The 15,313-nt window shown below is 46.3% G+C and overlaps 1 protein-coding gene across 3 annotated transcripts in view; it reads right to left on the bottom strand.

The window, feature by feature from the left end:
• Positions 1-15,313, bottom strand: part of LOC143933940 (carnitine O-palmitoyltransferase 1, liver isoform-like) — a 203,607-nt gene that overhangs the window by 79,342 nt on the left and 108,952 nt on the right. For all 3 annotated transcript variants that reach the window (XM_077457117.1, XM_077457118.1, XM_077457116.1), the window contains exons 5-8: positions 9,498-9,599; positions 7,919-8,056; positions 7,676-7,753; positions 100-207 (exon numbers count right to left, since the gene is read on the bottom strand). In XM_077457117.1, coding sequence (XP_077313243.1) covers positions 100-207; positions 7,676-7,753; positions 7,919-8,056; positions 9,498-9,599 — 426 coding nt within the window. The remainder of the gene's footprint in view (positions 1-99; positions 208-7,675; positions 7,754-7,918; positions 8,057-9,497; positions 9,600-15,313) is intronic.

Here is a 15,313-nt window from a genome sequence, read left to right on the forward strand (position 1 = left end):
CCATCTATGTCTAATCTAAATGATAATGGTATGCACACATTCAAAAATATTTTTGCAGGAAATCTTAGTTTAAATGGATAATCACATCTATTTTCTTACCGGTTTAAGTTCCTCACGACTGAGCTTACGTCTGTAAAGGAGCATAGCATGGATGGTGTTACCTGCACGAGCTGCCTGAATTGGAGTTGGTGTCACGTACAAGAAATCCTAGTGCAAAAACGTACAAACAGTAAAACTATGATATATTTATCAATTCAAATTTTATTCATGTATATAGTGTTGAAAGTCCAGAAAGCTTTACACAGCAAGGCACAGCAGTCCTTGACCAGATGGTCAACAGGCAAACATACCCAATATTCTGACATTTGTTTTGCTGGGCGTTCTTGGCGAGTCTTGCGAGCACTTGATTCCGCTAGGTAATTTCTGGTGGCGATTGTTGGCTCAAGAGCGAGGCTTGGTCAGGCGGTAGCCGCATAAAGGGAGGCGACATAGCGAGCCGCCCATGCCTCTGGACGACGCAACTTATTACAAAACACGTAGGGCGAAGCAATACGCTGACGTTACCTCGTGTCTGTGGTCGTATGATCCAGGAAGGACGGGTTTGTTTGTGTGCGCCTTGCCGGCGCGCCGTACTTAGGGCTTGAGATATCCTGTGTTTGTAAGTGCATTATTTTATATATTTCTTAATATAATAAATCTAAGGTTTTACACTATTGGAGCCTTCATATTTTGTATGTGCATCTACATCCAGCCACGAGTCTTGATTGGTTTGGGACAGTCTGGAGAGTATTGGCTCATTTCTCATGCTGTGGAGATTATATAAACCAGTGGGATGGTCTGACGGCTTGGAATAAAATATAAGGCTGCAGTACTATTTCAGGCTTTCTGTGATCCTCTGTAATGGGGGATCATAGACTTCTGGTAAGAAGTGACTTTACACACATGGTGGTGGATTAAGACATGGCTCACAAATTTGAAGAATTTTGGATTGACTTGATTTGAACTTTCACTTAATCACACATGGGTGCATAATATCGATTTGTATAATAATGATAATAAAAAAAAAAAAAAAAAAAAATTATATATATATATATATATATATATATATTTATTAATTGTTTCCCCAAATGGTTAGACCATTTACTCTTACTACTTTTTAAAGGGATTATTCTACTAGATCGTATTGCTTAAACTTATACAAAATGCCGAGCTATTACGTATACCAATAGTACCTCAGTTTATAGGCTTCCATGTGTCATACAAGTCAATATACTGACTTGTAATACCGCTGAGCTTTTAAAAAAAAATTGCTGGAAAGAGATTAAAAATATAGGCCTGATTAGTAGACAAATTAAGCAATAGCTTTGAGCGCTACAATCCCAGCAATGTTCTGTCAGGGAAGAAGACACTGAGGATTTGGTATCACTACTCATAATGCATAATGTTTATTTAGGGCTATATAAGATTAGTAGCATTTGAGAATGGAAAGCTTCTTTCACCTTTTAGGGTTAACAAAATAGCTGATGGGTTCTGTGTGTCATTGTGCGGTTATATTATTTTGGCCAATGGAATGAAGGATCGTCCCAAGCTTGACATGCTTGAACAAATTTGCAAAATGTGGCATCATGTGCATTTTCATTAAGCTACTTTTTCTTCTTCTGAAGCAAATAAGTCCAGGAGAGGAAAAGAAAAAAGGTTTCCTACAGCTCTAGTGGAAATCCACATGGGTGCTTGAGAAAAGTTATTATTCAGGTCGAGTCAGCTAAGCAGGGGTTCTGCCAAAGTACACATTCATCTTATTAAAGGTGACTGCTTAATCTCAAGCTGGGGTTGCACTCTGGTGTGGCAGGAGAAGTTAACAAGTGTTTCAAATCAATTCATGTTGGAAGAGAAAACAGCAGAGAGGCAAAAAGGTAGGGTCTTTCACTCATTTTGTGAAACTGGACAACCTCTTAAAAACAGGACTAAATTCTCCTATTCTTTACAGCCAAGGAGGTGGCCATCTTAGAGAAAAAATATAAACCAAAGGTTTAAATAGAAGCTTCAGATGGAACATGCTGCGGCATGGGAAAAAAAAAAAAAAAAAAACACCTTTAATTGATGCCAAAAAAAAAGCGCATAGAAACGTTACAGCTGGCTGATGAGCCAAAATGGGCAGAACCTTCACCAGAAATATAAAAAGCATTATGGTAACGTTAATACACTATAAATAAAAACAGCCCGGGCAAATTTGCACACAAACATTCACTTCTCACATTCGGGGGGGGAGAGCATATGTTTAAGTCTGAGAATTGGCATCCGGTGACACTAAATACTGGGGAGCATGAAGTTCAGGGATCCCCTGAATCAACTGATGAGACAAATGTCACAAACTCAGAGATACCACTCTGGAAGAACAGCCACAGTAAACCAACAGTATGGTAACAGCTGAGATGTACTGGATTATCGCTAATGTGTGAAGCTGCAGCAATATATTGGTGTGAGAGACTGTATAATCAAGGCACAGTGTAAAATATTTAAAGCAAGACTGACTGTCCCGTAGAAAGATCTCACCCGTCACACAGCCTGCTCCAATGATCCACCCATGACCATGAAGTGTAACCACCAAAAGGCTCACAGGGTCTCCCAATTAGTCTGTCTTATGTTCCATAACACCATTGGAATGCACCTCATCCAGGTGTGTATTACCTAGAGTTCTTCCACACTGGGGAATGTGCAGTGGGGCTGTATAGTGATTTTCCATGATACCGTGATGCCAGATCAGTTCCATGCTATGTGGCGTGAGGCAGGGGATAGATCCGCATGTGTGCGGCAGGGAGCCGGGCTGTAGGACACCGAGATTGCAGTAGTTCCAAAAGATGGCCGTATAGCTCTCATTCTTCAGGCAGGGGTTCCCACACTTCCGGCAGTGATCAGGATGAATATTGTTCAGCCACTTTTTTAGAGGAGGGGACCCCCATCAAAGAAGAGGAGACCTCACTGGGAATTTTGAAGCCCACCACTATCCAACGTAGAAATCAACAAGGAAAACGGAAAAGGTGGAGGAGGAGGAAACAGGAATACCACGAGAGAGGCGCACAAAACAGTCACCGGGAGTCAGAAACATCATTGACTGATTCTGAGGCTGCAGCTAAATCTGAAGGTGATAAAAATATGGATATACATTAATGTTTCAAACTCTTTTTCTCCAACTAGCAAGATGAGTCAGTTAGAAGTCTTCCATCCATCCATCAATATCAAGACCCTGCGAAGGGTACTATCCCTGAGGATAATGCTAGAGATAGACAGGCAGAGGAAGATCTAATTCCGCTACTTGAGAACCCCAGTGATGATGAAATAGAGAGCCCAGCTGAGCACCCTTGAAGGAGACAGGCCAATTTTACCATTAGATCTGTCAGGATGCCATAGTTCAGGATTTTTTTTTTATAAAAATAACAAAATCGCTGGTTGGGTTTTTTTCTGGATTTAGTGGAGGAGGATCTTATAATTAAATGGGATAGTATCCCCAGAGATAATCTCTCATCAGGAGAGAGAAGTACCCTAAGAGAACTTAGTGAAGCTCCAAATTTGATTATTAAGCCTAGTGATAAAAGGAGGGAATGTCGTCCTATCTGAAAAGAATTATGAGGACAAGATTCTAAGACAACTATTTGATCAATCAACATATACTAAACTTGAGATCAATCCCTTCCCCACTAGTTATTGGTTCCCTCAATTATAAGCTCCTTCTTACTTTTGAGACATTTCTTCTTACCAGAAAAGTATCTAAGTGTAGCTAAATTCAACATTTCCAATTCATAGATCATTCCCAAAGCACATAAGAGCATTATCAACCCCCCTGGATGCCCAATAATTTCTGCTATAGGGGGCCACTGGAGATAGTTGGGAAGTACTTAGATGCTCTAATCAAGGGAATTGTAATGGAATTTCCCCTCTTATGTGCAGGACACATGTGAGGTCCTGACCATGATAGAGGACATACTGGTTGGCATCGATATAAAGTCCCTCTATACCTCTACACCCCACCCCCCAGCTGCGGTGGCCCACTTTTTGGAAATTAAACTACCTCCATGGCACCACAGAATGAATTAATTCTGGAACTTTTGAAGTTTGCCCTCACGCAACGGTTTTAAATTCCTGGGGGTAAACCATCGACAAATAAGGGGGAACTCCATGGGGGCACATGCATGTCCGTCTCCACCTAGGGTGGTGGGAGGAGTCCCTGGTGTACCTTGGTCATGTATCATTGTGGCTAAGGTACATCAACAATATTCTCACAATCTGAAACGGAGGGGTACAGGAGTTGCACGATTTCACTATGGAGCTTAATGCAAATGATAAAAATATCAGGCTCACATATACATGGGACCTTAAAACCCTGCCTTTCCTGGACCTCCTGATTGCCATTGATGATGGTTGGCTGGAGACTAAAACGTTTAGAAAAAACTACTGCAGCCAATACACTTCTCTTGGCGTCCAGCCAACATTCCCCCTCATTAATCAGGGGGATTCCAACTGGGCAGTTCCTCTGCATTCAGAGAAACTGCTCAAATGAGACTGCCTACCAATCTCAGTCTGAGTCACTATACAAGAGATTCAGGCAAAGGGGCTATTCCCATAAAAAGATCAGACATGGATGCAGGAGGGCCTCGTCAAGCAAGTGTAGCAATCTCATATTATGAGAAAGAAAGAAACAAGATCTGCACCACACAGCAAATCTCCCCAGTACAAATTATTACCACAATGGGGGGAGGTATGGTCAATTCTGGCCAAGTATTGGTCGATCTTGACGAGATCCCCAATGTCTCGAATATTCCAAGACCACTATTGGTCTCTAGGAGAGCAAGGAATTTAAAAGATAATCTGGTGCATTCAGAAATCACACATACCCCATCTAATAATTGGTTCATTAACATGTCCTGTCCTAAGGGCATGTTCGCATGCGGCCATTGCCACACCATTTGGCATGCTGTATGCACAGATAAATTCACCAATGCCGATAATGAGGTGGTTTATCAAATTAAACAATTTATTAATTGTAGCACAGAAAAGATTCTATATATATTTTGGAATGTCCATGCCAAAAACTATACGTTAGCAAGACTAAGCGACAGTTACAAACATGTATTGGTGAACACCTGTGCAGCATTAGGAACTTCCAAAAAAGTAAGGATAAGCCAAAATGGGGGTCCATTAGACAACAAATCGGAGAGGTCTCATAATTCCTCTTTTGATAAGACTAAAAATTAGCCCTACCCAAACGCAGAGGTGACTATGGCAAAAGCCTGCTGCAGAAGGAAAAGGAATGGATTTTCCGATCAAAGGGGTTAAACACTGAACTAAGCTTACAAGTGCTTCTTGAACACCAATTCCGCTGATTGGAATTTATACTGTAAATATACCAATTCCAGTACAGATCTACTGCTTCCACTTTACACCTACTTCACCGATTTTGAGTTTGTCAGTAAACTATGTACAGATTAATGTAAAACGTGGGAGTGCTTTGTGCTCAGGATAATGTTCCCTGCGGATCCGCTGCTTCCACTTTGCACCTACTCATTCATTTTATAATATTTGCTGCTTTGTTGGATAAACAAATCTGTGCAGGTTCATGTAGGCATACAAGTTGTTCTTCTCAATGCAGTGTTCTTTGCGGGTCCGCTGCTTCCACGTTGCATCTACTTCAATAAATGTATTTTGTTCAAAAAAAAGTCCACAGATCAATGAGGGGTTGGTTACAGTGAGGGAGTGCTTTGTGCTCCGGACTGTGCCAGCTGTAGTGTAAAATACCCATATATGGATATAATACAATTAGTACTCAATGAGTAGGGCTATATACTCCTCACTGTGGATGGGACATAAGATGGTTTAGCCTTCCAAAAATCTCCATTTCAAATTGTGAATTCTGCTTCATCTCTTGACAGTATGATTGTCTGGTATGAATGCTGTAGATGAATTACCTAACTGGTTAGAATGTGTAGTAGTAATACCAGTATTATCATCACAGATACACACTTTTTCAAACCGATTTGATTTTTAATACTATAGTTGCAAGGCAGTGGCCCTAAAAGTGAAAAATCTTGAAGGGGAGGAGTATTCCAATTTTAAAGCATGCCGAGAAGCCCACTGCATTGATGAAGCTCACGGTGTTGAGCGAAATGTATTGACATCTCGGTGTCCTACAGCCCAGCTCTCCTGCCACACACATGGATCTTTCCCCCGCCTCATGCTGGATAGCACGGACCTGGTTTGCCATCACGTTATCATGGAAGATCACTATACAGCCCCACTGCACAGTCCCAGTGTGGAAAAGCTCTAAGCAATACACACCTGGATGATGTTAATTCCAACGGTGTTATGGAACATAAGACAGGCTAATTGGGAGACCCTGTGAGTTTTTTGGTGGTTACATTTCATGGTCGCGGATGGGCCATTGGGGACGGCGTGACGGGTGAGATCTTTCTATGGGATGGTCAGTCCCGCTTAATATCTTCACACTGTGCCTTGATTATACAGACTCTCACACCAATATATTGCTGGAGCTTCACATATTAGAGTTAAGCCATCTCCACCTGTATGCTCCTTCATTGATATTCTCCATGTCTGTATCATTTCCATCTGGGATCTATCTGCATTCATCCAAATGAATGACTTTTGGACGAGTACATCTCAGCTCTTACCATACTGTTGGTGTACTGTGGCAGTTTTTCCAGAGTGGCATGCTCCCTAGTATTTAGTGTCGCCGGATGACAATTCTCAGACTGTTAAACATCTAGCTGTGAATGTGAGAAGTGAATGGTTGTTCTCAAGTTTGCCCGGGCTGTTTTTATTTATAGAGACAACTATTTATTTTGGCTCATCAGCCAGCTGTAACATTTCTATGTGCTTTTTTGCAGTTAAAGTTTGGTACCATGCTTCAGATGGAACACACTGCGGTTTTTATTTAACCGCTGGTTTATCTTTTTGTCTGCATTCCTCTCATGGCTTCAGGAACCCCAGCTATATCCAAGTTGAGCAGGTAGAATACCCATTACCCTCTCAGTCAGTGTGGATCTTCCCGCAGTTTTATTTTTTGGAAAGCTGCCCCGTAAACAAGATGAGATTATCAAACAAATTATCGTCTTATTTTTTTCTGCATGCTAATCTCAGATCGAATCTGATGAGTTTACTAAAGCCATGAAAATTCCTGTACGACAGAAATTCGGAGGCGATGTCATGTGTTGCAGTTAATTTGTATTGCATTTTCGAACGATAGCTATACTGATTAAACGAAAATCGTACAATCAGGCATTGTTCGAAAAATATTTTTGTGCACGTCCGATAGAATAATATCGGATGAACTGTACTGATCGGCTCTCGAAAACTCTGTACTAACGATCCGATTATCGTACAATCACTTTGAAAGTGATTTTCTGATCGTGTGTACGGGGGCCTTAGCCTCAGTTTGATCTGCAGTTGCCATGGTCCCCTACAAGTGATCAATTATGACACCAGCTATTTGGTGACAGTTTGGTTGAGCACACAAGCAACTGTGACAGTTATGATTCACCGAATGCCTTGAATTTAAAAAACAGGTTAAATCGATGGGTTTAACTTTGCTTAAAAAAAAAAAAAAAAAACTCTGTAAATAAAACTGCTAATTTTGAGGTTTTCCTTTATTGACTTTCATACTTACCATTGCATAATAGTTGCTGTTAACCATAATTGGGCTTCTTCCACGTAAATAAATATATTCTTCCCACCAATCACTAACCTGAAAAAAATAAATAAACTCTTTAGAACTCTAACACTATTTTATGTAAAATAAATCAAGACAAGTATATAATCTAGAAATACACTAAGGAAAACTGTTATATGTTAGAAAATAAACAGCAGTGTACTTTAAGCCATTTTTTAATTTAAAGATTAGTGTTCTTACATAGTTTGATGCCCACCAGGATTTCAGTTTCAGGTACCACTGCAGCTTGGGGGCCAGTTTCACTTCAAAATCCTTGGCCAATGCCGTCATACGCTTGAATTCCTCATCATTCATCAGAGGTCTCACAGATTCCAAATACTTAATAAAATAAAGTTATAGGATATAAGGTTTTGCCAACAGGATTCATGAGTAAAAATAAGACAACATAACAATTATCTCTGGAGTTTGCTCAGCAAATACTGTAATCAAGGTTGCTTTTCATTTTTTTTCCCCAGTAATTAAAGTGGAAGTAAACCCATCCAACCGTTTCATTTCCGACACATGAAATGTAACACTCCCATTGGTTGTGCTCTCAACCAAACTGTCAAACCATCCAATGGCTGGTGTCATAACAAATCACATGTGCAGCATCATGGCAGTTGTAGATTAAACAGAGGCAAACATGGCAGCTTCCTTGGCAGAAAACGATAGGGGGGGTTAACTTACACTTTAAACAAAACGCATTGATCTTCCCCTGTTGTGTAGAAAAATAAAGACGTGCTCATAAATAATCCTCCTCCGGTGAATGGATGGCAGCTCACCTTATACTTAGACCCCTGTTTCACCAGTGGATCAAAGTAAGCAGTCCCCTAAAGGGGGTAAAAACAGATGAATGCTTCCACTCCGCTCTTTACTCTCCAACACCTCCTGTCAGTAATAAAAAGGCACTCAGCTGTGCCGGCGTAATAAACAGGTAAACTCCCAACGTGCTTCAGCATAGATGGTGGTAACCACAGGATGATAACCGAGGGCCTGGCTCTTATTGATGGATGAAGAATAGAGTCCATTAGTATTTTACTGCATTTTTGTGGGTGTTGGACATCTATTCATTTAATTATGTGATGTGTATGCCTGCTTTACTCCTCCTCCAGGAGCTGGCATAAACGTATTTTATGAATTGAAGCTATGACATCACAGATATTTCTTACAATTGATCTAAATGGTGAAGTTCATATCCAACTTGATTAACGTTTATAGGTTTACACAGGTGATACTACTGAATGCAGTTTTTAATTTGCAAGCTGAAGTTGAGCTTTAAGTATAGTTCATGTTTGAATGAACTTCCACTTTAACAGCTCAGAAAAAATATTTACACTTCAATGGGTCTCTGCATGAAGGCAACTTGCACGAGACTTGGCAATTACTGGCTTTCATAAAGTGGTACACACCAACAACCAGTGCCCTATAGCCCTGAGAGAATGGGATGTGCCTCATAAAATTGCCATGCTTGAAAGGTGAGAAAAGAACCTTCCAAACTCTGAGGCAGAGCTGGAACTCTTTAGCTTGATGGCAGAGGCTTTAATGATAGCAATGGCAGAGGAAAGTTCCAACTGACAAGACATGCCACTAAAACGCATTCTACTACTGAATTCAACTTTTTAGCAGCACTTCTCTTTTGATTGAGGTTTTAGGACACTATACAGTCATTCTCCATTGATATCCTAAGAAAAAAAAAAAATAATAAATAAAAAAAAAAAGATAATGTCCCAACAAAAAGACAATTCTTAAAAAGGTATGCATCTAGTAGTGAGATACCAACCCTTTGCATTGTATCCCCAACTGCTGGTACAGGAAGGCGAGGGAGTGATGCTTGGTAGCTGTACAACATGGGCTTACGACCAGAGAATATCTTCACCAAAGTCTAAATAGATATAAAAGGAACAAATAAGCAACGTAACAAAATAGCATTCACACACATCATTGCTTAGAAAGGAGTTTTTCACTTGCAGAAAGGAAGGGTATGATCCTTTACTTGTGGGTGAACACTTCACATAGGAGGGTCATTCTAAGCTGCCCAAGACAATCAGCTGTAAGGTGGCTTTGCAAAAGCAGATTCAAGGCTACTGGAGCAACCTGACCTGCACATGAGTCCCGAGTCCACCCAGTTGTGTGACAATAGCAAATTATTATTCGCTATTGTCTGTTTGATTCTCCTTCTGGCCAATCAGGAAGCGGTTCCTGAGATCTGATTGGTCAGGGAATCTTAGGTCCCTTCGGCCAATCGGGTCTCAGAACCCACTTCCTGTTTGGCCAGGAGGGGAAGCAATGACCTGGCTCTTCCCTTGGCAAGCTGGAGCGAGAAGCAGCAGCCCTACCCCGCATTCTCATTGTCTGCCACCAAAGGTAGAGAGGCCTCTGATTGCTGCCTTCCCATCCTTGTCCCGGACAGTAAGGAATAGATTTAGTAACACTTCTAAGTAAATTTTGGGGAACTGCTGTGTCAGCCCTGCTGCTATACTGATGTATGCTAGGTATGGAGTTGAGTGCTGATCTAAATGCTTCCTCATTGTGGTGTGGAACACAGCCCAGATCCACAGGACACCAGAATTTTGTTGAAATAACCTGGACAGTCTAGCAAAATCCAGGATATTGGGGAGGTGCGATAATGCTGGTGTCATAAGGCAACTTGTGTATTTTACTTAGTAATATACGAATGAGTCCCATCAGAGAGAGAAAGCAGGACATTTGGATCACATAACCTGTCATAGGACCTGTGTAGAATTTGGTGGGATCAATAACACAATAATGTTGAACTGCCCCACAGCACCCCTGAAAGCCTTATAATCACTTGATTCACCAAGATATTGCTCAAAATGTTTTAGAGCATGACATGCATGTGTAAAACACTTAGTTCAGTTTTCTAGAGCCTTTGTACTGCATGGTCCAGTAGAGTATAAACTCTCCATAAGATTGAATGAATTGTTCCTGCACTGGCCTGTCTTCAAAAGAATTTGATAAGCATTTCAGCTTTTTTGTGGGCAATATTTTATTGTTACAGTGTAGACAAAAAGTGCAGTGCAGACAGGTTAGTACAAAACTTGCAGGGAGGGCTTGGGATATATATTACATTATATATTAGAGCCCTGCACAGTTACTTTCAGCTTTAAAGCAGAGGTTCACACAAAAATGGAACCTCCGCCCCTCCGGTGTCACATTTGGCACCTTTCAGGGGGGTGCAGACACCGGTATAATACAGGTATTTGCAGCCACTTCCGGGAATAGACTCCTGAGGGAGTCACGCCCCTTCCCTTTCCCACCCGCTGTCTCCTGGGAAACACACAGGTCCCAGGAGATAGCGAAGACCAGTTAGGACACGCAGCACGACTCGCGCATGGGCAGTAGAGAACCGGGAAGTGAAGCCGCAACGCTTCACAATTCCCTCACCGAGGATGGCAGCGGCAGCTGCCGAGAGCCGATTGATCAGCTTCGCCTGCCGACATGGCTGGACCCTGGGACAGGTAAGTGTCCATTTATTACAAGTCAGCAGCTGCAGTATTTGTAGCTGCTGGCTTTTAATTTTTTTTTTTTTTTTTTTTTTTTTTTTTTTTTTTTTTTTTTAGGTGGAACTCCTCTTTAAAGGAGGAGGGGCCGGACATTGCGTAGTTCGCTGGAAAAACAAATGGTTGAGGCCCAGCCGCCACTGTTCTATACTCACTATCACAAGAGAAAAACCTCTAGGGGTGGGACTATGTATGCACTGAACAGACGTCTAATCATAATATATAAGGTAGACAAATACACAAGGCTACAATAATGTATATAAACAATAGATATATGGTACTTTGCATCGGTTTGAATGCCACTGTACTTAAAACCAAGATGGAGGGGTCACGAAGTGCACTTGTGTCCATCTCCATCTGCATCACTAGGGGGGGGGGGGCATCGCTGGCCGCATCACTGGGGGGGGGGCATCGCTGGCCGCATCACTGGGGGGGGGGGGGCATCGCTGGCCGCATCACTGGGGGGGGGGGGGCATCGCTGGCCGCATCACTGGGGGGGGGCATCGCTGGCCGCATCACTGGGGGGGGGCATCGCTGGCCGCATCACTGGCCGCATCACTGGGGGGGGCATCGCTGGCCGCATCACTGGGGGGGGGGCATCGCTGGCTGCATCACTGGGGGGGGGGGGGGCATCGCTGGCCGCATCACTGGGGGGGGGGGGGGGCATCGCTGGCCGCATCACTTGGGGGGGGGGGGGCATCGCTGGCCGCATCACTTGGGGGGGGCATCGCTGGCCGCATCACTGGGGGGGGGGGGGCATCGTTGGCCGCATCACTGGGGGGGGGCGGGGGCATCGCTGGCCGCATCACTGGGGGGGGCATCGCTGGCCGCATCACTGGGGGGGGCATCGCTGGCCGCATCACTGGGGGGGGGGGCATCGCTGGCCGCATCACTGGGGGGGGGGGCATCGCTGGCCGCATCACTGGGGGGGGGGCATCGCTGGCCGCATCACTGGGGGGGGGGGGCATCGCTGGCCGCATCACTGGGGGGGGGGGCATCGCTGGCCGCATCACTGGGGGGGGCATCGCTGGCCGCATCACTGGGGGGGGGGGGCATCGCTGGCCGCATCACTGGGGGGGGGCATCGCTGGCCGCATCACTGGGGGGGGGGCATCGCTGGCCGCATCACTGGGGGGGGGGGCATCGCTGGCCGCATCACTGGGGGGGGGGGGCATCGCTGGCCGCATCACTGGGGGGGGGGGGGCATCGCTGGCCGCATCACTGGGGGGGCATCGCTGGCCGCATCACTGGGGGGGGGGCATCGCTGGCCGCATCACTGGGGGGGGCATCGCTGGCCGCATCACTGGGGGGGGCATCGCTGGCCGCATCACTGGGGGGGGGGGGGGCATCGCTGGCCGCATCACTGGGGGGGGGGGGGGCATCGCTGGCCGCATCACTGGGGGGGGCATCGCTGGCCGCATCACTGGGGGGGCATCGCTGGCCGCATCACGGGGGGGGGGGGGGCATCGCTGGCCGCATCACTGGGGGGGGCATCGCTGGCCGCATCACTGGGGGGGCATCGCTGGCCGCATCACTGGGGGGGGGGGGGCATCGCTGGCCGCATCACTGGGGGGGGCATCGCTGGCCGCATCACTGGGGGGGGGGGGGGGCATCGCTGGCCGCATCACTGGGGGGGCATCGCTGGCCGCATCACTGGGGGGGGGGGGGGGCATCGCTGGCCGCATCACTGGGGGGGGGGGGGGCATCGCTGGCCGCATCACTGGGGGGGGGGGGGCATCGCTGGCCGCATCACTGGGGGGGGGGGGGCATCGCTGGCCGCATCACTGGGGGGGGGGGGGGCATCGCTGGCCGCATCACTGGGGGGGGCATCGCTGGCCGCATCACTGGGGGGGCATCGCTGGCCGCATCACTGGGGGGGGGGGGCATCGCTGGCCGCATCACTGGGGGGGGCATCGCTGGCCGCATCACTGGGGGGGGGGGGGCATCGCTGGCCGCATCACTGGGGGGGGGGGCATCGCTGGCCGCATCACTGGGGGGGGCATCGCTGGCCGCATCACTGGGGGGGGGGGGCATCGCTGGCCGCATCACTGGGGGGGGGGGGGGGGGGCATCGCTGGCCGCATCACTGGGGGGGGCATCGCTGGCCGCATCACTGGGGGGGGCATCGCTGGCCGCATCACTGGGGGGGGGGGCATCGCTGGCCGCATCACTGGGGGGGGGGGCATCGCTGGCCGCATCACTGGGGGGGGCATCGCTGGCCGCATCACTGGGGGGGGCATCGCTGGCCGCATCACTGGGGGGGGCATCGCTGGCCGCATCACTGGGGGGGGCATCGCTGGCCGCATCACTGGGGGGGGCATCGCTGGCCGCATCACTGGGGGGCATCGCTGGCCGCATCACTGGGGGGCATAGCTGGCCGCATCACTGGGGGGCATAGCTGGCCGCATCACTGGGGGGCATAGCTGGCCGCATCACTGGGGGCAACACTGGCCGCATCACTGGGGGCAACACTGGCTGCATCACTGGGGGCAACACTGGCTGCACTTTTCTCTTTTATCATGTCGCCAGTCTCTGACCACCTCCTGTACCATGTCGCCAGTCTCTGACCACCTCCTGTACCATGTCGCCAGTCTCTGACCACCTCCTGTACCATGTCGCCAGTCTCTGACCACCTCCTGTACCATGTCGCCAGTCTCTGACCATCTCCTGTATAAAAATATTTTTTAAAAACAGTCATTTTCGGTATCGGTGCTGTTTCGGTATCGGTTTCGGTTTTCGGCCTAGTGTATTTTTCATTTTCGGTATCGGTTTCGGCACCAAAAAACCCATTCGGTGCACCCCTAATTCCCTCATTATCCCATTTACAAGGAGCAGATAAAAGGTCCAGAGTTCATTTCAAGTGTGCTATTTGCATTTGGAATCTGTTGCTGTCAATTCTCAATATGAGATCCAAAGAGCTGTCACCATCAGTGAAGCAAGCCACCATTAGGTTCAAAAAACAAAACAAAATAATCAGAGATAGCAAAAACATTAGGTTTGGCTATTTGGAACATCCTTAAAAAGAAAGAACACACCAGTGAGCTCAGCAACACCAAAAGACACGGAAGACCACGGAAAACAACTGTGGTGGATGACTGAAGAAAACAACCTTCACAACAATTGGCCAGATCAAGAACACTCTCCAGGAGGTAGGTGTGTGTCAAAGTCAACAATCAAGAGAAGATTTTAGAGTGAATAGAGGGTTCACCACAAGATGTAAACCATTGGTGAGCCTCAAAAACAGGAAGGCCAGATTAGAGTTTGCCAAACATCTAAAAAAGCCTTCACAGTTCTGGAACAACATCCTATGGACAGATGAGACCAAGATTAACTTGTGCCAGAGTGATGGGAAGAGAAGAGTATGGAGAAGGAAAGGAACTGCTCATGATCCAAAGCATACCACCTCATCAGTGAAGCAGGGTGGTGGTAGTGTCATGCGTGGGCATGTATGGCTGCTAATGGATCTGGTTTCTCTTGTATTTATTGATGATGTGACTGCTGACAAAAGCAGCAGGATGAATGCTGAAGTGTTTATCTGCTCATATTCAGCAAAAATTCTTCAGAACTCATTGGACGGCGATTCATAGTTACATAGTTAGTAAGGTTGAATAAAGACACCAATCCATCCAGTTCAACCTTAACGAGTGTCTACAATTGTCCCTATCCATGTACATCGCACACTCACATCAGTCCCTACCCTCAGGGAGCCCACAATCCAAGGTCCCCATTCATATACTAGGGTCAATTTTGGACAGAAGCCAATTAACCTACCTGCATGTCTTTGGAGTGTGGGAGGAAACCGGAGTACCCGGAGGAAACCCACGCAGGCACAAGGAGAACATGCAAACTCCAGGCAGGTAGTGTCGTGGTTGGGATTCGAACCAGCAACCCTTTTTACTGCTAGGTGAGAGTCCTAACCACTACACCACTGTGCCGCCCAATTTCACACTGCAGATGGACAATGACCCGAAGCATACTGAAAAAACATCGAAAGTTTTTTTTTTCTTTAAGGGAAAGAAGTGGGATGTTATGCAATGGCCAAGTCAATCACCTGACCTGAATCTTATTGAGCATGCA

Source organism: Lithobates pipiens, unplaced genomic scaffold (assembly GCF_037356315.1).
Source record: "Lithobates pipiens isolate NorthernLeopardFrog02 unplaced genomic scaffold, aLitPip1_a1.2 Scaffold_27, whole genome shotgun sequence".
Taxonomy (NCBI): domain Eukaryota; kingdom Metazoa; phylum Chordata; class Amphibia; order Anura; family Ranidae; genus Lithobates; species Lithobates pipiens.